Source organism: Protopterus annectens, chromosome 2.part0 (assembly GCF_019279795.1).
Source record: "Protopterus annectens isolate FY-2018-M chromosome 2.part0, PAN1.0, whole genome shotgun sequence".
NCBI classification, from domain to species: domain Eukaryota; kingdom Metazoa; phylum Chordata; order Ceratodontiformes; family Protopteridae; genus Protopterus; species Protopterus annectens.
In genome coordinates this window covers 1,800,696,518-1,800,716,953 of record NC_056728.1, presented here as the reverse complement: position 1 = coordinate 1,800,716,953, position 20,436 = coordinate 1,800,696,518, and the positions used below count along the sequence as shown (strand labels likewise).

The following is a 20,436-nucleotide window of genomic DNA, read 5'->3' as shown; positions in this document are numbered from 1 at the left end:
GACATTCATATTAAACCAACGCCATTAATTTCATCCAGGCCAAAAACTCGCACCATGCCTAGAAGACTGACGACCAAACTGCAGGCGCAGGCCCATATGCCTCAAAAACAAATGCTTAGAATAGCTGAATACCTTATTACCTTAATTAGGAGAAGCCAGCCTTCCCCCTCTAAGAGACCTAGAACTGATTTTCTTTCTGATTCTTCTGATCAGGAATCCGATTTTTCTGCTCCTTCCGATTACCAGGATTTGCCTTTATCTACTTATGAGGATTCTGATGCAGAGGATTCCATCCCCTCTGCTTCCCCTCCAGAAGATCTTTCTTTCAGTGAAACCTTGCATACTCTTAGGGAACATTCCTGCTGGGAAGGCCAGGATTACTCTGAGTCCAAAAAGAGACTTAGGGAATTCTTACTTCTGCCTCAACACAGGCCTTTAGCTATCATTCCTGTTCTGGACATTGTAGATGATGAATTCTTGGAATCTAGCCTTACCCCAAACACTTTACCTCCAGATCCCAGAAAACCTGACAGGTACTACAGAGTGCCTGACTCTCACAAGTTCCTCTTCAAGAATCCTTCTGCGGATCCAGCGACAATTTCCCAAGGACCAAAAGGCATTAAGGCTACTGCTGCAAAGAATCCTACCCCTTCTGATAGAGATTGTAGAGCCTTAGACAGATGGGGTAAGAAGGTATACACTTCTGCTACTTTGGCCATTAGGGCTTTAAATTGCCAGTTTCATATGTTAACGTATCAGCAGCATATTATGTGAGTGCTTAAACATAAAATTATGTTGATTCCTGACTGTGCTGAACACAACGAATTGCAAGATTTAATGCATTCTGCAGAACAAGTTGGTAAACATACTTTGCAATGTGGCTTTGACACTTTAGAAGCATCTTGCAGAGCTGCGGTCACTGGGTCTGTACTTAGAAGGCATGCTTGGCTTAAGGAAAAAAACTTGCCAGATCATGTTAAAGCTAAATTACTGGATGCTCCCTTAAACCAAGACCGCTGTTTTGGCAACAAAGCAGAAGTCCTCAAAAGGATGAAGGAAAAAGCTAAATCTATGCAAACTGTTGAAGATTTCCTACAAGTACAACCTGCCAAATTCAGTAGGCATTGGCCTTCAAAGAACTGGTCCTTTTCAGTCCCTTCCAGGCCTTCTCAGTCCAAACCCAGGAACAGTAGACCACCTAGACTACAGTCTCAGGCTACGCACAGACCTAATCAGTGGGGGGCTCCCACTTCCAAAACAGGGAGTAGTAAGCCACCCCCCCTACGGAAAAATGGTACAATGACTTAACCTTAACTCTTCCAAGCCCTGCTCAGCTACCTGCTCCCTTAGTTGGAAAGCTCGCCCTGCATGGAAAAAACTGGGAACTCATTACGCAGGACAAATGGGTTTTGAACATAGTCTCCCAAGCATACAGATTCCACTTCCACACACTACAACCCCAAATGCTTGGCCAGACCTATCCCCAAATCAATGGGTGGAGGCCGAACAGCAGGTTCAATTAGGGCTATTCAACCTGTCCCAGCAAAACAAAGGGGACAAGGTTTTTATTCAAGACTTTTTCTGGTACCCAGAAAAGACAACTCCTGGCATCCTATCCTGGACCTCTCTGTTCTCATTACCTTTCTGGTGGTTCCAAAATTCAAAATGCTAACTCTTCAACAACTTCTTCCTATGTTAGCAAAGGATGCCTGGCTGGCAACCCTAGACTTAAAGGAAGCTGACCTGCACATCCCAATAAGGGAATCTTGCAGGAAATACCTACGCTTCAGGGCAGGCTCTATGCACTGTCAGTTCTCTGCACTTCCCTTTGGCTTATCTACTGCATCCAGGGTATTCATAAAGTGTCTAGCTCCAGCCATTGCATTTTGCAGGCAGAGAAATATTCAAATTTACCCATACTTAGACGATTGTTTGATTCAGGCAGAAAGCCAGGACTTGCTATTACAACACCTGGCATTCGTAAAGAAACTTCTAACCTCACTGGGGTACACCATCAACGAAAAGAAATCTCACCTAGTACCCTGCCAACAGATTGTATTCCTGAGAGCAAGCCTGAACACAACTTCCCAGATGGCATTCCTCACTCCGGAGAAAGTTTATTTGACAGCCTACTTCAAACTATTGGCCACAAAACCCCAGCTATCTGCAAGGAAAATACTGCATGCCCTGGGGTTCATGGCCTTTTGCATTCTGCTAATTCCATATGCAAGACTGCATATAAGGAAACTCCAATGGTATCTAAAAAGCGTATGGTGTCAGCATTCTCATGACCTGGAAACAATGATTTCTGTCATTCCTTATATGAAGACAGAGTTCCTTTGGTGGGCAGAGGCCTGCTACCACAACAAAGGGACTCCCTTTCACTCTACCCCCTGCCGCCCAAACCCTAACAACAGACACATCAGAATATGCATGGGGGGCTCACATGGCAGTGCAGTGCATTCAGGGCAAATGGAACCCGCAACAGATGCACCTGCATATCAATCAAAAAGAAATGTTAGCTGTACAGAATGCTCGGACAACCTTCAAAGAACGTTTTCTTCCAGGATAACTATTAGTAAAGACAGACAACACCACAGTTATGTGGTACATAAACAAGCAGGAAAGAACCGACTTGTACCCTCTATGCAGACTAGCCATGGCTCTGTAGAATACAACCTTGAGCTACCAAGTACATCTACAAGCTCAATTCCTGCCAGGCAAACTAAATTCACTGGCAGATGACTTAAGCAGAAATCTCATGGACCCACACGAATGGAAACTAGAACCCAAAATATTCAACCTCTTGAGGAACAAATGGGGGACTAAAAAGGTAGACCTGTTTGCCTCCCCTCAGAACTACCATTTGAATAAATTCTGCACAAGAACTCCCCACAGTCAAGCTTGGAATGTGGATGCCCTGTCCTTTACCTGGGAAAGCCTCTCAGTTTATTGCTTTCCCCCTCTGCCTCTCCTCTCGAAGGTTCTACTAAAGATCAAACAGGACAAGCCAAGGACAATACTGATTGTACCAGGCTGGCCACGCCAGCACTGGTACCCACTCTTGCACAGTATGACACTGCTGCAACCATGGCACCTGCCTCAGACCCCTTCCCTGCTGTCCCAGTAGGCGGGCCAGATTCTGAACCCTCCACTTCAAACCCTGAACCTTGCAGCCTGGCTAATTCCTTGAGCTCTCCTCTAGCATCCCTCAGTAAGCAGGAGCTGGATGTCATTCTGGAGGCAAGGAGGCCTAGTAATAGAAAATCCTATGCTGAAAAGGGGAAACGATACTGTTCCTGGAGCCAGGCTCAGGGGATGGGCAAAACAGTGCCCATCTTACCTCATATTCTACAGTACTTAACAGAAATGTGTCACAAGGGCCTATCCTTCTCGTCAATTAAAATTTATGCCTCTGCCATTTCAGCACATTATAATACTGAGCCAAACCTCTTCTCTCACCCCTTGCTAAAACAATTCCTTAGAGGGGCCAAAAATTTAAGACACCCCCCCCCCACAGGAGAGCTCCCACTCCAGCATGGGACCTTAACTTTGTATTGGAAAAGCTCACCCCCCCCCCCCCCCCTTAAGCCAGCTGCAACAGCAGAGTTGAAATTCCTTTCTTGGAAAACAGCCTTCCTTCTAGCCATCACTTCAGCAAGAAGAGTGTCTGAATTACAGGCCCTCATGTCAATGGAACCCTTCATAATCTCCCATGTGGACAGGATTTCCCTCAGAACTAATCCTTCCTTTATGCCCAGTGTGGAGTCTAGTGTGGCCCTCAATCAGTCCATTCATTTGCCTTCTTTTTTTCCCTAATCCTCAAAACAAAGGAGAACGAATACTGCACTCTGGACCTGCACAGACAACCTAGATTTTATTTGGACAGGACTAAGCCTCTCAGAAAATCTGAACAGCTGCTAGTTGGCTTTGCTGCAGGGGTAGAGGGGAAGGCCATTTCAAAGCAAACCATTTCCAAATATATAGCACATTGCATTCATTTCTGCTACAAGCACCATGGAAAACCTACCCCACAGGGGATAAGATATCATTCAACCGGGGCTGCTTCTACCTCTGCAGCTTTTCTCAGAGGAGTCCCTACCAGGGACATCCTAGAAGCTGTTACCTGGAGCTCTGTACATACCTTCACTAAGCATTACCACATGCCTATCTTTTCTAAATCCAGAGCTGGATTTGCCACTGCAGTCTTGCAGGGCTTAATAGCTGGTCCTAATGCTGTTTAACTTCCTCCTGCCTTCCTTAGCTTTGGGAATCAACCCAGATGTGATGACTGCAACAGTGAAACACAAAGAACATATTACAGTTGTGTACACTTACCATAATTGTAGATGTTCGAGTGCATTCACTGTTGCAGTCCTGGTTACCCTCCCTCCAGCCCCCTGACTTCTCTTGGACTCTACCTTTCCTTCTTGTTTGGTATGTTTATTTTTTCTGGTGTATTTGCCTTTTGATGGGGGTGTACCATTCCATATAATTGCTTCCTATTGTGGGGGCACCTGACATCTGGGGCAAGAAAAACTGATGTAATGGTGTCGGCTGCAAGTTTTATACCCCTGACGTCATGGAAGAAGAGACAGCATCCGACGCAGAAATCCGAAGACACTGGTATTCAGGCCAGCTGAGGGCTACCTGCAGGCAGATAACCCAAGTGTGATGACTGCAACAGTGAATACAATCAAACATCTACATTTATGGTAAGTGTACACAGCTGTACATTTTGTGCTTTGTTCAACGCCCAAACTATTCGTCGTCGGGCCTTTATTGTAGCTAAATACTTTCGTTCTCGATCTCCATATTCCGAAATGGCTTTGGTAAGCCATCCGACTACCGATCTTCCGAAAAAACATAAGGATAAAGACAGAGACCGACCTTACAGGTTCAAAACTGCCGACGATGCTTCCGTTAAGCTAGTCGCCAGTTCGCCGGTGCACAGTGAGGAGCTTTCACAGCCCCTGATGCCCACTTTGATGGATTCACAGGCCGCTACCGAGACCCGTTCGGAGTCCGGTATGCCGCTAGACTCTTCTTTGACTACGGAACCTGCGGATGTCTCTACCTTGGAGGGGTCCGGAGCCGCTGTGCAAGCACCAGCTTCTGAGGAAGTTATTCACATTACTGATATTCGACACAAACCGACGACTTCTTTCGCATCTTCAGTTCTTTCTAAAACTACCAAGTTTCTAAGGCCAAGAGTACGAGCTACGCCTAAAAAAACCGACTACCCAAACTCGTGTCTGCTTTCTTGACACAATCTCAGATGCTTAAAATGGCAGAAGACCTGAACATGCTGATTAGGGGAAGCCAGTCTTCCCCTGCTAAAAGAAAAAGAGTCTTGTCCCCAGCAGCTTTATCTGACCAAGAGTTCGACGACTGAGGTTTCTGAATATGAAGACATACCCTTATCTGCCTATGAAGATTCAGATGCAGAGGAATCCATTCTTTCTGTCTCCCCTCCAGAGGATTTTTCTTTTGGTGAAACCCTGCATATTTTGAGAGAGCATTTCCACTGGGAATGCCAGGATTATCCTCATTCCAAAAAGAGACTCAGGGAATTTTTAGATTTACCACAGCACAGACCATTAGCTATCCCTCCTGTTTTGGATGTTGTGGATGATGTCTTTATGGAATCCAATCTAACTCTTGATACTTTGCCTCCTGCTCCAAGGAAACCTGACAGGTACTACAGAGTCCCTGACTCTCACAAGTTTCTCTTCAGAAATCCTACTGCTGACCCAGAGGTCATCTCCCAAGGACCTAAAGGAATAAAAGCAACTACAGCTAAGAATCCCACCCCTTCGGATAGGGATTCCCGAGCTTTAGACAGATGGGGTAAAAACGTATACACATCTGCAACTCTCGCCATTAGAGCATTGAACTGTCAGTTCCACATGCTGAAATACCAGCAACATACTATGGAACATATTAAATACAAATTATCTACCTTTCATGACTGTGCAGAAAATGAATTACAGGAGCTTATGCATTCTGCAAGCCAAGTCAGCAAGCATACCCTGCAATGTGGGTTTGACGCCCTAGAAGCATCTTACAGGGCAGCAGTCACAGGTTCTGTACTTAGAAGGTATGCCTGGCCTAAGGAGCAGACCTTGCCAGACCATGTCAAATCAAAATTATTGGATGCTCCTCTGAACAAGGACAATCTGTTTGGCACCAAAGCAGAAGAGGTTTTAAAAAAAGATGAAAGAAAAGGCTAAGTCTATGCAGACAAAGATTTTTTGCAAGTGCAGCCTCCAAGATTCAGTAGGCATTGCCCCTCGAAATATTGGTCCTTTCCAGCCCCCTCAAGGCCATCTCAAACTAGACCCAGGGGAAACAGACCCCCAGATTGCAGTCTCAGGGTATGCAGAGATCTAAGCAATGGAGTACCTCCACTTCTAAAGCAGGGAGTGCTAAGCCACCCCCTTACGGAAAGAATTCACAATGACTTCTCAACTCCACTCCTCACCTCTGCCCAATTGCTCGTGCCCCTAGGAGGAAAACTTGCCCGTCATGAAAAAAGCTGGACCTCCATCACCAACTATCGATGGGTCCTTAACATAGTATCCCAGGGGTACAAATTTTATTTCCACACGCTGCCAACCCCAAAAGGGTTCCCAGACCTTCCTCCAAACCAGTGGGCAGAGGCGCAAAACCAAGTTCAGTCCCTGCTCTCCATAAGGGCAATTCAGCCTGTTCCTGCAGAACAGATAGGCCAAGGTTTTTTATTCCAGACTTTTCCTGGTACCCAGAAAAGAGGGTGCCTGGCGCCCAATCTTAGATCTATCCATTCTAAATACCTTCCTGGTGGTACCAGAATTGAAAATGCTCACCCTACAGCAGCTTCTCCCAATTGCTGTCCAAAGCCTGGTTAGCCACCCTAGACCTAAAGGAGGCCTATCTGCACATCCCAGTCAGAGAATCTTGCAGGAAATATGTACGTTACAGGGCAGGCTCTATGCATTATCAGTTCTCTGCATTTCCCTTTGGCTTATCCACTGCTCCCAGAGTTTTCACAAAATGCCTGGCTCCAGCCATTGCCTATTGCAGACAGAGAAAGATTCAAATATACCCTTACTTGGATGATTGCCTGATTCAGGCAGACAGTCAGGAAAAGCTGTTGCAACACGTGACATTTGTAAAGGATCTTCTAACCTCCCTGGGGTACACTATCAACAAAAAGACGTCCAAACTAGTCCCCAGTCAAGAAATTGTATTCCTGGGAGCATGCTTGGACACAGCATCCCAGATGGCATTCCTTACTCCAAAATAACAAACCTATCTGGCCAGGCTACTTCGCTCAAATGGCCATCAAAACCCAGCTATCCACAAGGAAAATCCTGCAAGCTCTAGGGTTCATAGCCTCCTGCATTCTACTAATTCCATATGCCAGACTGCATATCAGGAAACTTCAGTGGTATTTAAAAAGTCTTTGGTGCCAACATTCTCAGGACCTGGAAACTGTCATACCTATAATACCTTGTCTAAGGACAGAGTTTCTTTGGTAGGCAGCAGCATGCAACCACAAGGGACTTCCCTTTACACAGCCCCATGCCGCCCAGCCCTTAACCACAGATGCATCAGACTATGCTTGGGGCCCCTTCTAATACAAACCGACAACACCATAGTGATATGGTATATCGACAAGCAGGGGGGAACCCACTCTGTAGAACACAGGCTCAGCCATGCATTCACCTGCAAGCTCAGTTCCTGCCAGGCAAACAAAACTGTCTGGCAGACAACTTAAGCAGAAATCTCCTAGACCCACATGAGTGGCAATTAGACCACAACACCTTCAGCCTTCTGACCCAGAAATGGGGTACCCCAAAGGTGGACCTATTTACCTCCCCCTACAACCACCAGCTCAGCAAATTCTGCAGCAGGGTACCAAACAGCAAGGCCTGGAAAGTGGATGCCCTATCCTTCCAGTGGGCAAACCTCAAAATCTATGCATTTCCCCCACTGCCTCTTCTTACAAGAGTACTACTCAAGATAAGGCAGGAAATACCAAGGGCAATCCTGATTGCCCCAGACTGGCCTCGCCAACACTGGTCCCCACTACTGCGCAATCTGTCACCAGTGTCACCATGGCACCTACCCCATATCCCAACCCTCCTGACTCGGCAGGAGGGACAGATCATGCATCTGCAATTGCAGACCCTGAACCTTGCAGCCTGGCTTATTCCTTGAATTCTCCTCCAGTCGCCAGCCTAAGCAAGCAGGTACTGGATGTCATATGTGAAGCCAGAAGACCCAGTACAAGGAAATTCTATGCTGATAAGTGGAAAAGGTATTGTTCCTGGATTCACTCTAAAGGAATAGATACAGCACAGCCCTCCTTATTTCTCATCCTGGATTACCTAGCAGACCTACTCCACAGAAGCCTGTCCTTCTCTTCCCATTAAGATCCATGCCTCTGCCATCTCTGCTCATTATAGCACTGAGCCACCTCTCTTCTCTCACCCTCTCAACAAAGAGTTCCTGAAAGGGACTAACAACTGAAGGCCACCAAGAAGAGCCCCCATCCCTGCTTGGGACCTTAATTTTGTGTTGGAAAAGCTCACGCTACTCCCCTTTGAGCCTGCAGATTCAGCAGAATTAAATTCCTCTCTTGGAAAACAGCCTTGCTTCTGGCCATCACTTCACCAAGAAGAGTATCTGAGCTACAAGCACTTATGGCTGTGGAACCCTTCATTATTTTTCATGCTGACAGGGTCTCCCTCAGGACTAACCCTACTTTTATGCCTAAAGTGGTGTCCAATGTGGCTCTCAACCAATGTATCCATTTGCCCACCTTTTTCTCTAATCCTCAAAATAAGGGGGAAAGGATCCTACACTCTTTAGGTGTACACATACAGCTCAGATTCTACCTTGATAGGACTAAGCCCTTCAGGAAATCTGACCAGTTACTAGTCAGCTTTGCACCAGGGGCAGAGGGCAAGGCTATATCAAAACAAACCATCTCCAAATGGATAGCACACCGTATCCATTTCTGTTACAAACACCATGGGAAATCACCCCCTTAGGGGATCATAATGCATTCCACTAGGGCAACTTCAACCTCTACAGCCTTTCTCAGAGGAGTCCCTACCAGGGACATTCTGGAAGCTGCTACTTGGAGTTCTGCTTATACCTTCACCAAGCATTACTACCTGTATCTTTTCCAAATCCAGGGCAGGCTTTGCAACAGCAGTCCTACAGGGCATACTAGCCAGCCCCAACTCTTCTTGACTGCCTCCACCCTTTCTTCAGCTTTGGGAATCAACCCAAGTGTGATGACTGCAACAGTGAAACACGAAGAACATAGAACAGTTGTGTACACTTGGCATAAATGTAGATGTTAGAGTATATTCCCTGTTGCAGTCCTGGTTTCCCACCCTCCAGCCCCCTTGTCTCTCTTTCTCTTTTTCTCTATTTCTCTTACTCACTCCTTTCAGGGCTATTGGTATTTACTTTTTACTGGTGGCATTTTTCCACCATAACTTAGCTCCCTGTTTGGGGGCTCCTGACATTTGGGGCAAGAAAAACTGTTGTAATGGTGTCTGCTGCCTGTTTTTATACTCCTGATGACTTGACGTCAGTCCTGAAGCGACAGCAACTGACGCAGAAATACTAAGCCTCTGGTATTCGGGCTGACGGAGGGCTACCCCTGGCAGGATTACCCAAGTGTGATGACTGCAGCAGTGAATACACTCGAACATCTACATTTATAGTAAGTGTACACAACTGTACTTTCTTCACTCTGTCACCTCAGTTTAGCATGTGTCAGAATGCTACCAAAGATAACATTTTGAGAGGAGACAGCATTCCTTTTTCTGGTCCTTTTAGGTTCATAGATTCATAGGTTGGTACTAGGCTATTGGCTCTAGGGCCTGTACAAGCCTTGCCATAACAATTTCCTGGCTATTTCTTCCCACAGTATTTACTTCCCTAGGTAATGATTAGCTTAGTGTTAGAATGTGGTTATTGGTGAAAGACAGCACAAGACCTAAGAGGACCCTTGTCTTTCTTTAATATGCAACCAAATATTAATTTGAGCTTTTACACGTAGTAGACACACAAGCTTTTAAGGTAGTTATTGTGCTGCTGCCAGGTTCAGGTATCTAGGCAGTGAGACATTTCCCTGTGGTACATTTGGTTAAGGACACATGGCTGAAGTGACTTTCAGTTGCAGAGAAATTTACCTATTGTGAATTCTCTGTGGACAAAGAGAAGCACACAGTGCCATGCCCTCAGCATTAGTAACCAAGTGCATGGGGGCAGAAGAATTAATGAGTGTTGTACTCAGTCTACAGTACATGCCTATGTGACTACAACAGGTATAAGTGTGCTGTAGCATGGAGGAAATATTGCATGGTACTTTAGTCACATTTATGCTCCAGTATGCATTTTAGGTAATGTTCCTTAGACACTGTGAAGGGAGTAGTGGTCCACACACATCAGTTGTAAAAGCAGTGCCTATTGTGCACTTCATTTTTACTGCCACTGACATGCCCACAGGCCGGCCTGCTGCCAATGCCTGCCATACTTCTTGCTGATGATCTTCGTGTTTCACTGTTGCAGTCATTACATTTGGGTAATCTGCTGGCAGGTTGCCCTCAGTCGGCCTGATTAACAAAGTCGTGGGTCCTGCGTTGGTTGTTGTCCCTTCCGTGATGTCAAGTCGTCAGGGGTATAAAACATGCAGCCGACGCCATTACATCAGTCTTTCTTGCTGCGCGGTGCCCGAAGCAGAAGCAGTTCGCAAGTGCCTGTCGGCCGACTCCTGAAATTTTCGTTTTCGAGTTTCAGAACCGAAGTCTTCAACTAAAAGCTAAGTACCCGTTAGAAACTTTTCTTGCTCCTTACCGATGTCAGTAAAAGGTAATAATTGTATTACTTGTGGGAAGCAAATACCTCATAAGGATTTCCATTTGTACTGTATTCCTTGCCTAGGCCCTGATCACGATGTACCTTGCTGTCGGTTTTGTGCTTTATTTTATCAGTGCACTATCCATCATCCGTACATTTTTGCTTCTAATATTTCGGTTCTCGGTTTAATTATCCAGAAATGTCGTTGGTTAGCCATCCGACTACCGGAATACCAAAAAAACACAAAGAAAAAGACAGACACAGGCTGTTGAGGTCCAAAACTGCAGACGACTCTTCTCCTAAGCCAGTCGCCAGTTTGCCTGTACTCAGTGAGGCGCTTTTGCAGCCCCTGATACCCACTACTTCTGATTCGCAGGCCTCTGTTGAGACCCATTCGGAGTCCGGTATGCCACGAGAAGATTCACCTATGGAACCCACGGACGTCTCTACCTTGGATGGGTCCGGAGCCACTGTGCAGGCATCTGCTTCTGAGGGTGTATTCAGACCTACAGATTTGTATATTAAACCGACTCCACCTTCAATATTAAGGCCAAAATCTTATGTCTAAAAAACCGACGCTCAGGCCACATGTTCAGGCCCCTGTCTCTAAAAAACAAATGATCAAAATGGCTGAAGATTTAATTACTCTTATCAGGGGTAGTCAACCTCTCCCCCCCCTTCTAAGAGGCCTAGGGCTGAACTTGACTATGACTCTTCTGAACAGGACTCTGTTTCTTCTGACTCTTCTAATGAACAGGATTTGTCCATACCTACTTATGAGGACTCTGATGCAGAGGATTCCATTCCTTCTGCTTCTTCCCCTGAGGACTTTTCTTTTGGGAAAACTTTACATATCTTAAGGGAGCATTTCCACTGGGAAAGTCAGGATTTTTCTGAATCTAAAAAGAGGCTTAGGGATTTCCTTCTTCCTCAGCATAGGCTTTTGGCTATACCTCCTGTACTTGACATTGTTGATGTGTTTTCAGAATCCAGTATGACCCCTGATTCCCTGCCTCCGGCCCCTAGTAAGCCAGACAGATACTACAGGGTTCCTGACTCCCACAAATTCCTTTTCAAAAATGCTGTTGCGGATCCTGAAACCATTTCTCAGGGGCCCAAGGGCATTAAGGCTTCTACTGCTAAAAATCCTACTCCTCCTGATAGAGATTCCAGGGTGCTGGATAAATGGGGTAAAAAGGTTTATACTTATGCAACTTTGGCAATCAGGGCTTTAAACTGTCAATTCCATATGCTAAAATATCAACAGCATATCATGGGACTGCTTAAACAGAAAATTATGTTGATTTCTGATTGTGTGGAAAATAAGGATTTACAGGATTTATTGCAGTCAGCCGAACAAGTTGGAAAACATACTTTGCAATGTGGTTTTGATTCTTTGGTGGCCTCCTGTTAGGGCTGCTGTTACTGGCTCTGTGCTTAGAAGGCATGTTTGGCTTAAGGAGCAATCTCTGCCTGATCACGTTAAAGCAAAATTGTTGGACGCTCCTTTGCAGCAGGACCATCCGTTTAGCAATAGGCTGAAGAAATTCTAAAAAAAGAAGGAAGATAAAGCTAAATCTATGCAAACTGTGAAATATTTCTTACATGTACAACCTCCAAGATTTAGTAGGCACTGGCCTACCAAGAACTGATCCTTTCCAGTTCCTTCCAGAGCCCCTCAAGCCAAACCCAGGCATTCCAAAAGCACCAGATTTCAGTCAGAACTAAACAATGGGGTGCCTCCACTTCCAAATCTGGAAATAACAAGAACACCTATGGTAAACAGTCTCAATGACTTTCCTTTAAAATTACTAAGCACTTACCTCTTAGCTGCCCCTTTGGGGGGAAAACTGGCTCTTCATGCAAAAAACTGGCAACTTATAACCCAGGACAAATGAGTTCTAATTTGTCTAGGGTAAACTATAAACGAAAAGAAATCACAACTGGTACCCTCTCAAAAAATTACATTCCTGGGTGCAAGCTTGAATACAGCTGCCGAGATGGCTTTACTTACGCCAGAAAAGCAAATTCATTTGGTGACTTACTTCAAACAGGTGGCCACAAAACCCTGCTATCTGCAAGACAAATATTGCAAGCCTTGGGGTTCATGGCCTCCTGCATTCTTCTAATTCCATATGCAAGACTGCATATGAGGAAACATCAGTGGTACTTAAAAAGTTTATGGAGTCAACATTGTCACAGCCTGGAAACAATGATTCCTATCATACCTTGCCTGCAACTAGAGTTTCTATGGTGGGCAGAGGCCTGCCATCAAAACAAGGGACTACCATTCACACCACCCCCTGCTGCCCAAACCCTAACTACAGATGCATCAGACTATGCATGGGGGGCTCATCTGGCAGGGAAGTGCATTCAGGGCAAATGGAGCCCAAATCAGATGCATGTTCATATCAATCAAAAAGAAATGCTAGCTGTACAGAATACACTGACAGCCTTCAAGGACTACCTTCATCCAGGACAACTACTGGTAAAGATGGACAACACCACAGTTGTGTGGTACATAAACAAGCAGGGGGGTACACATTCCTACCCCCTCTGCTGACTAGCCATTGGATTGTGGAACACGGCCTTGAGCTGTCAAGTACAACTACAGGCTCAATTCCTGCCAGGAAAGCTGAATGTTTTGGCAGACAAACTAAACAGAAATCTCATGGACCCACACGAATGGAAACTGGAACCATGGATTTTCCACATGTTGGCACGCAAATTGGGGGAGCCCAGACATAGATCTTTTTGCCTCACCCCAGAACTACCAGTTGGACAAATTTTGCCCAAGAACACCTCACAAAAAAGCCTGGAAAGTGGATGCTCTGTGCTTCAGCTGGGAAAACCTATCAGTCTATGCCTTTCCTCCTCTGCCTCTACTCTCCAAAGTTCTACTAAAAGTCAAACAGGACAAACCAAAAATGATTTTGATTGCTCCAGACTGGCCTTGCCAACACTGGTACCCACTCCTACGCAATCTGTCACAAATTTCTCCATGGCACCTGCCTCAAACACCTTCCTTTACTGTCTCAGCAGAACAACCAAATTCTGCACTCTCAGCTCCAAACATTGAATCTTGCAGCTTGGCTAATCACTTAAATTCCCCCTTAGTGTCCCTCAGCAAACCTGTGATGGATGTCATTTTGGAGGTGAGAAGACCTAGTACTGGAAAATCTTATGCTGACAAATGGAAAAGGTTCTGTGCCTGGAATCAGTCTCATGGGATGAGCACAGTAGTGCCCAATTTACCTCAGATTTTGCAATACTTAACTGAGATGCTTCACAGGGGCCTGTCTTTTTTCTTCCATAAAAATCCATGCCTCAGCCATCTCGGCTCATTACAACACAGAACCCCCTCTCTTCTCTCATCCTCTGCTAAAGCAGTATCTCAGAGGGGCCAAAAACTTGAGGCCACCCAGGAGAGCTCCAACCCCTGACTGGGACCTTAACTTTGTATTGGAGAAACTCACTCTGCCTCCATTCGAGCGAGCAGCTACTGCGGACTTGAAATTTCTTTCCTGGAAAACAACCTTCCTTTTAGCAATCTCTTTGGCTAGAAGGATTTCTGAATTACAGACCCTTATGGCAGTGGAGCCTTTCATCATCTTTCATGCGGACAGGGTGTCACTCAGGACCAACCCTTTCTTCATACCCAAGGTGGTATCCAGTGTGGCTCTAAATCAGTCCATTCATTTGCCAACTTTCTTTCTCAATCCACAGAACAAGGGGGAGCGGATTCTGCATTCATTGGATGTGCACAGACAACTTAGATTTTACTTGGGCAGGACTAAATCTCAAAGAAAATCTGAACAACTGTTGGTAGCATTTGCTGCAGGGGCAGAGGGAAAGGCTATTTCAAAGCCAACCATTTCCAAATGGATAAGCCATTGTATTCATTACTGCTCTAAGTACCATGGAAAACCTATCCCCAGGGGATCAGATCCCATTCCACCAGGGCTGCATCTACTTCTACAGCCTTCTTGAAGCTGCTACCTGGAGTTCAGTTCATACTTTCACCAAGCACTATCATTTACCAATTTTCTCTAAATCCAGAGCTAGCTTTGCCACCGCTGTTTTTCAGGGCCTTATAGCTGGTCCTAATGCTGCATAGTTCCATCCTCCCAACCATAGCTTTGGGAATCTACCCAAATGTAATGACTGCAACAGTGAAACACGAAGAACATTTTACAGTTGTGTACACTTTCTATAAATGTAGATGTTCGAGTGTATTCACTGTTGCAGTCCTGGTTACCCTGCCTCCAGCCCCCTGCTTTTTTCTCTTACTATGCCTCTCCTTTCTTTTACTACACTTAAAAGCCTTTTTGGTGTATTTGCTTTTGTTTGGAGGCATATTTTTGTGTTTTAAATTATTTATATATATTTTGCTCCCCATTTGGGGGGCACCTTTCATCTGGGGCAAGAAAAACTGATGTAATGGCGTCGGCTGTATGTTTTATACCCCTGACGACCTGACGTCATGGAAGAAGGGACAGCAACCGACGCAGGACCCAAGACTTTGTTAATCAGGCCGACTGAGGGCACCCTGCCAGCGGATTACCCAAATGTAATACTGCAACAGTGAATACACTCTAACATCTACATTTATGGTAAGTGTACACAACTGTACTTTTCATGTTGTCTTGAGGCCATGGACATTATTTTCCCCCGTGCATTTGGTTATTGAAGTTGTGGGCATAGCACTGTATTCTTCTCTTTGCCCACAGCAGGTCTGCACCAGCCATATTTCTCTGTGGCTGAATGTCACTTCAGCCATTTATCCCCAACCAAATGTACCACAGGGAAATGTCTTGCTGCCTAGTAGCCTGAACCCGTTGTAATTTCTCAGGTCTTGTCTGAAAAACTGTCCAGTAGGTTCTTCCACTTAACATGGTTACCAAGTAATAAGTAAACACTGAAATCTAACATGGGAGTCAATAGCACATTTACATGAAGCCATATGGTGTTGGGTCATGAAGTAGAATATGATTAACCAATGGCTTAGGAAATAAAATAGTACTTTGAACTTCCTGTTTCCGTTCACTTTTTACCAGTTTTTCGTTTGAGGAGTCGAGGTTTTGGGTAACTTCCTGAAGTCTCTTAAACTACTCTTTGTTTCTTTCAGGTGCTCTTTTACATGGAGGCAGTACTACAAATTCATCTCATCCTGTTACTGCAGCAACAGATGTTTGGGGGGATTTTACAACAGCTTCTAGGTGAGTGGAAGAAAACATATATGAATGTAGTATGGTAACACAGAAATGTGGTACTACAAAATGTCACTGCATATGATAGCTGTCTAGTCTGCCTGTTTCTGTACTTGTTGAACTAAGTATCCTGATTGTAAACACTTTTTTTTCCTAGATTTAAAGTCAACCTTGTTTTCATTGATAACCAGAATTATTTAATATAAACATGAGGATGCAAGCAGTTGTACCTACATCTAAGCTTTCCTGTGGTACTGTAGTTTATTTTATACTGCCTTGTATAGAATTTTATCATATCTCTGAGTATGCAACCAACTTGTGTTTGAGACATGGATGTCAAGAAAGTTACCTTGAAACCAAACAAAGAGAACCTTGAGAGCCATGTTGATTGCACATAATTAGTTATGATCAGGCAGACCCGATCATGTTTGTATTTCACGGAACTTTAGTAGCCATGATTTACTACTCTTTATAGGGAAAAATAAAGGTAGGAGCACAAATTGTTTTACAGCCTTTAAAACTTTGACATGCAGTGCTGTCACACACACAATAGGCAGAAGTGAAATGTCTTTCTGTTAAATGAATGGCGTTAAAAACTGTTAAGCACTTCACTCTGCACCATTTATTTTGTTTGCATGACAGCAGTGTTTTGCAGCTTTTAAAGCTACAGAAATGTTTCAGCTGCTCTTCTGTTACTGCTGAAGTGCAGAAGTTCCCAACTTTTTTGTGCCAAGACACCCTCAAGGCATCCTGGTATTACTTTGTCATGCTGAATGCCATGATGATGAAAAGTGCAACAGAGGAATAGTGTTTGTGGCAAAGATTCAATATAAGGTGGCATATTTGATAGACATACCTGTAATACCACAAGGTGCTTGCCAGCCTTTTTTTGCCACTAGACATTACATGATGAGCGTAGTTATGAGAACTTTAATGTACTTTGATCTTATTTAGTTCTTATAAACCAACACATCCCCTTTTAGCTCACTCCCTTATACCATTCAAAGCAGTCCACAAGATTTTCTGGAGAATCTGATTGATTTTGAAGGAGGTATGTGTACTTTTCTGGAAAAAGCAATGGAATAAGACCAAAGGTCTGGGAAAAGCCATGGGGGTTCACAACTTCTTTTCAACCTTTCTATCTAGTTTACAAAACCAAGAAAAAGAAGTGCAGAAATCAAGAAAGAAAAGGCTGTGCTGAATGTGTTTTTAACATTGACTGGTGAGTGGAGGAAGATGTACAGTATTTTGTACAGGAGAATGTACTTTCTCCAAGGACTTGCTGTCTACTCGAGAGACATGAAAGGCAAAGAAGTCTGCCTATAAAGGTTTTAGCCAGGCTTCTGTCAGTCCATCTTAATCAGAGTGTGTGTTTGATGTAGATGGGGAGGGGAATAGCTGTTTGGAGAGTATACATGCATACATATATATATTTAGTGAAGAATACTCATGATTATGTAGCCTTTGATGTCCTTCTATAGCACTGTTGCAGTATCTGAAACAGAAGGGATCTCCTGCCCAGGGCAGCCCAACACTTGGCCAGTATATAAAGCCTAGTGATCTTGTATGTGCTGTATGTCACATTTATGCACCCTGCACAGATCATATGCATAAAAGGGATGTACGGAGGCAACTACCCAGAGCTTCTTTGCGGTTAGTTCGAACACTACTTTTGCTTGTCGGTCTGAACACCTTATTGTTGTACTGAATACTTAGCACCAAACTAGTGTCCCATTGGGGTTAGTTTGTTTTTTTTTTGTTTTGTTTTTTCCCCACTTTCTTGGCCTTGTATTTTATATTTTATTTTGCTACCTAGAGTTCGTGTCGTCCAAGAAGGGAAAATGTCAGTGTAGGAGGCAGATTCCCCGTAAGGATCATCACGAACATCATCTTTTTTGTTTGGGTGCTTCCCACAACCATACCTCTTGTAGTATCTGTACGGCATTTGTGCCTAAGACAGTCAGAAGCCATTTGTCTTCCCTGGCCATTTATCTTGAAAACCAGTGGCTTTAACAGTTAGCCCAGGGTAGCATGGCAGAATCCTTTAACTCTGAGATACTCCCGATAGGTAAGAAGAAGGCCAAGAAATCTCAGAAGGATTCTTTATCTGTCCAGCCTCCACCGGACGTCCCTCTAGAAATGAGTAATAGCTCTGTAGGTCAATTGGTATGTACGTCAGATTCCTCTGCACTGACCCCGTCAGAGGCCTGCATCGATCCATCCTCCCTCATATCGGCTCAGGGTTTTCAGGCATCTCCACCGGACAGCGAGGGGGATCCACTCTTGATTATCTCGGATGGTCCTAAAGGGATTCCACAGATATTGGTCAGAGAGGAGGTTCCAGGTTCTCATTGAATCTAGCCATGGGTCGGAACTTGGGGTATTTGTTAGAGCTGATATCTCTTCTAAGAAAATACAAAAACTGAAGCATGTTTCCACCCATCCTATGGCTCCTCAAAGGGAATGTCAGGAGTTTACTGCCTTAATGGCCCTAAAGCGTATTCAAGAGGTTTCGGTACGTGCTCCTCCTTGGAGCAACTTCCTCATTTCTTGGAGGTTCTAGGGTCCCTGGTGAACTAAGTTAACCATTCAACCTGTCCTGCCTTCCCAAGTGGGAAAGGGTTTTTATTCCAAGATGTCACTGGTTCCTCGTAAGGAGGGCACTTAGAGACCTCTTCTGGATCTCTCCCAGTTCAACACCTTTCTCAAGGTCCCTTCTTTTCTTTTATTTATTTATTTAGTTGCAGTGTGCTTGCCAGGATAGTCCATTGGGCCACAAGGAGCCCTGGGGAGAAAAGCTCCAGAAAAAATACAAATACACATTACAGATTACAACATAGGAATACAGAGTACACATGATAAGTAAAGTTGACAATTATAGACTATAAGAACATATTAGTACATATGGTTACTCTTCAAACCCTGTTTCCTGTTTTGTTAACCTAGGCTTTTCTGGTGTCCTTGGATCTGAAATATGCTTACCTTATTCATATTCACCCTCTTTTCAGGAAGTTTTTACATTTCTCTATCTCTTCCTTTCATTTTCAGTTCTCTGCTTTGCACTTTGGTCTCTCTACTGCCTCAGGGGTATTCACAAAATGCCGAGCTCCAGTGATTACGTTCTGCAGGCTCCAAGGCATTCAGATTTTCCCGTGTCTAGATGTCCCATTGCTTCAGGTGCCTTCTTCAAGTCACCTGTTACAGGATCTGAAGTTCACCATCTCTCTACTTCAAAGTCTGAGGTTTACTGTCAGCTTCCAAAAATCCATCCTGACTCCATCTCAGGATCATGTGTATTTGGGATGCAGGATTCAGACAGTGCCAGTGTTGGCCTCTCTTCCACCTCAGAAAGTTTTGTCATTGACGGCCTTCTTTCAATCTCTTCTTCTGACTACCATGCCAGGCAGGGAGTTTCTTCGGGCCATGGGATTCATGGCCTCTTCTATTCCAGTGCTTCCTCTTGCCAGACTGCATATGCAGAAGCTTCATTGGTATCTCAAGTCAATTTGACTGTGGCATTGTCACCCTCTGGATTTCAGTGTACTTCTCTTCCCCTGTCTAAAGAAAGAATTTGAGTGGTGGATTCAACAGTTTGCTCTCAACCCAGGCCTGCCCTTTCAGCTTCCAATACCTTCTCAAGAACTGTTTGCCAATGCCTCAGACTTGCGGTAGGGGGCTTCTTTTGGTCACCTGAAAGCTCAGGGTCTCTGGCCTACCCATCTTCTGTCGAACCATATCAACATAAAAAGGGATTAGAGCTCTGATTCTGGCCCTTCAAGCTTTTCACCCCATGTTGTCTCTCCAGGCCCCTTGAAGGTGTACACAGACAACACTACAGTGATGTGGTATCTTAACATTAAGGAGGCACAAAATCTTACCTCCTGTGCAGGATGGCTCTTCAGGCTTGGGAGGTGGCTCTCAAGTATCATTTAACTCTTCTTGCAATATACATTTTTTTTCAGAGCACAATCTTGTGGCAGACTCTCTGAGCAGGTCCAAAACACAGATTCACTAATGGATGTTTCACAGAGACGTGTTTCCGGACATTGTCCATTGGTGGGGTATTCCTCAGGTAGATCTTTTCTCTTTCCCTCTGAACAGGCATCTTCCTGTCTTCTGTTCCAGAGTGCCATGCCATCTGGTGTAGACGATAGATGCCTTTCTTTCCCTTGGAAGGAGATGTTTCTTTATGCTTTCCCCCTCCTCTTCTACTTCCCAGAGTCCTGCAGAAGATTCAGCTGGACTCCCTGAAAATCTTGCTAGTGACTCCCTTTTGGCCAAGACAGCAGTGGTTACCCCTGTTAATGCATCTGGCCAGAGGCAATCACCACAAGTTACCTCACTGGTTGGATCTCCCCAC

The 20,436-nt window shown here is 44.7% G+C and overlaps 1 protein-coding gene across 1 annotated transcript in view; it reads left to right on the top strand.

Moving 5' to 3' along the window:
* NECAP2 (NECAP endocytosis associated 2) overlaps positions 1-20,436 on the top strand; it is a 1,246,850-nt gene that overhangs the window by 1,016,518 nt on the left and 209,896 nt on the right. Inside the window, exon 7 of the mRNA XM_044061830.1 lies at positions 15,995-16,085. Within this exon, the coding sequence (XP_043917765.1) occupies positions 15,995-16,085 (91 nt within the window). The remainder of the gene's footprint in view (positions 1-15,994; positions 16,086-20,436) is intronic.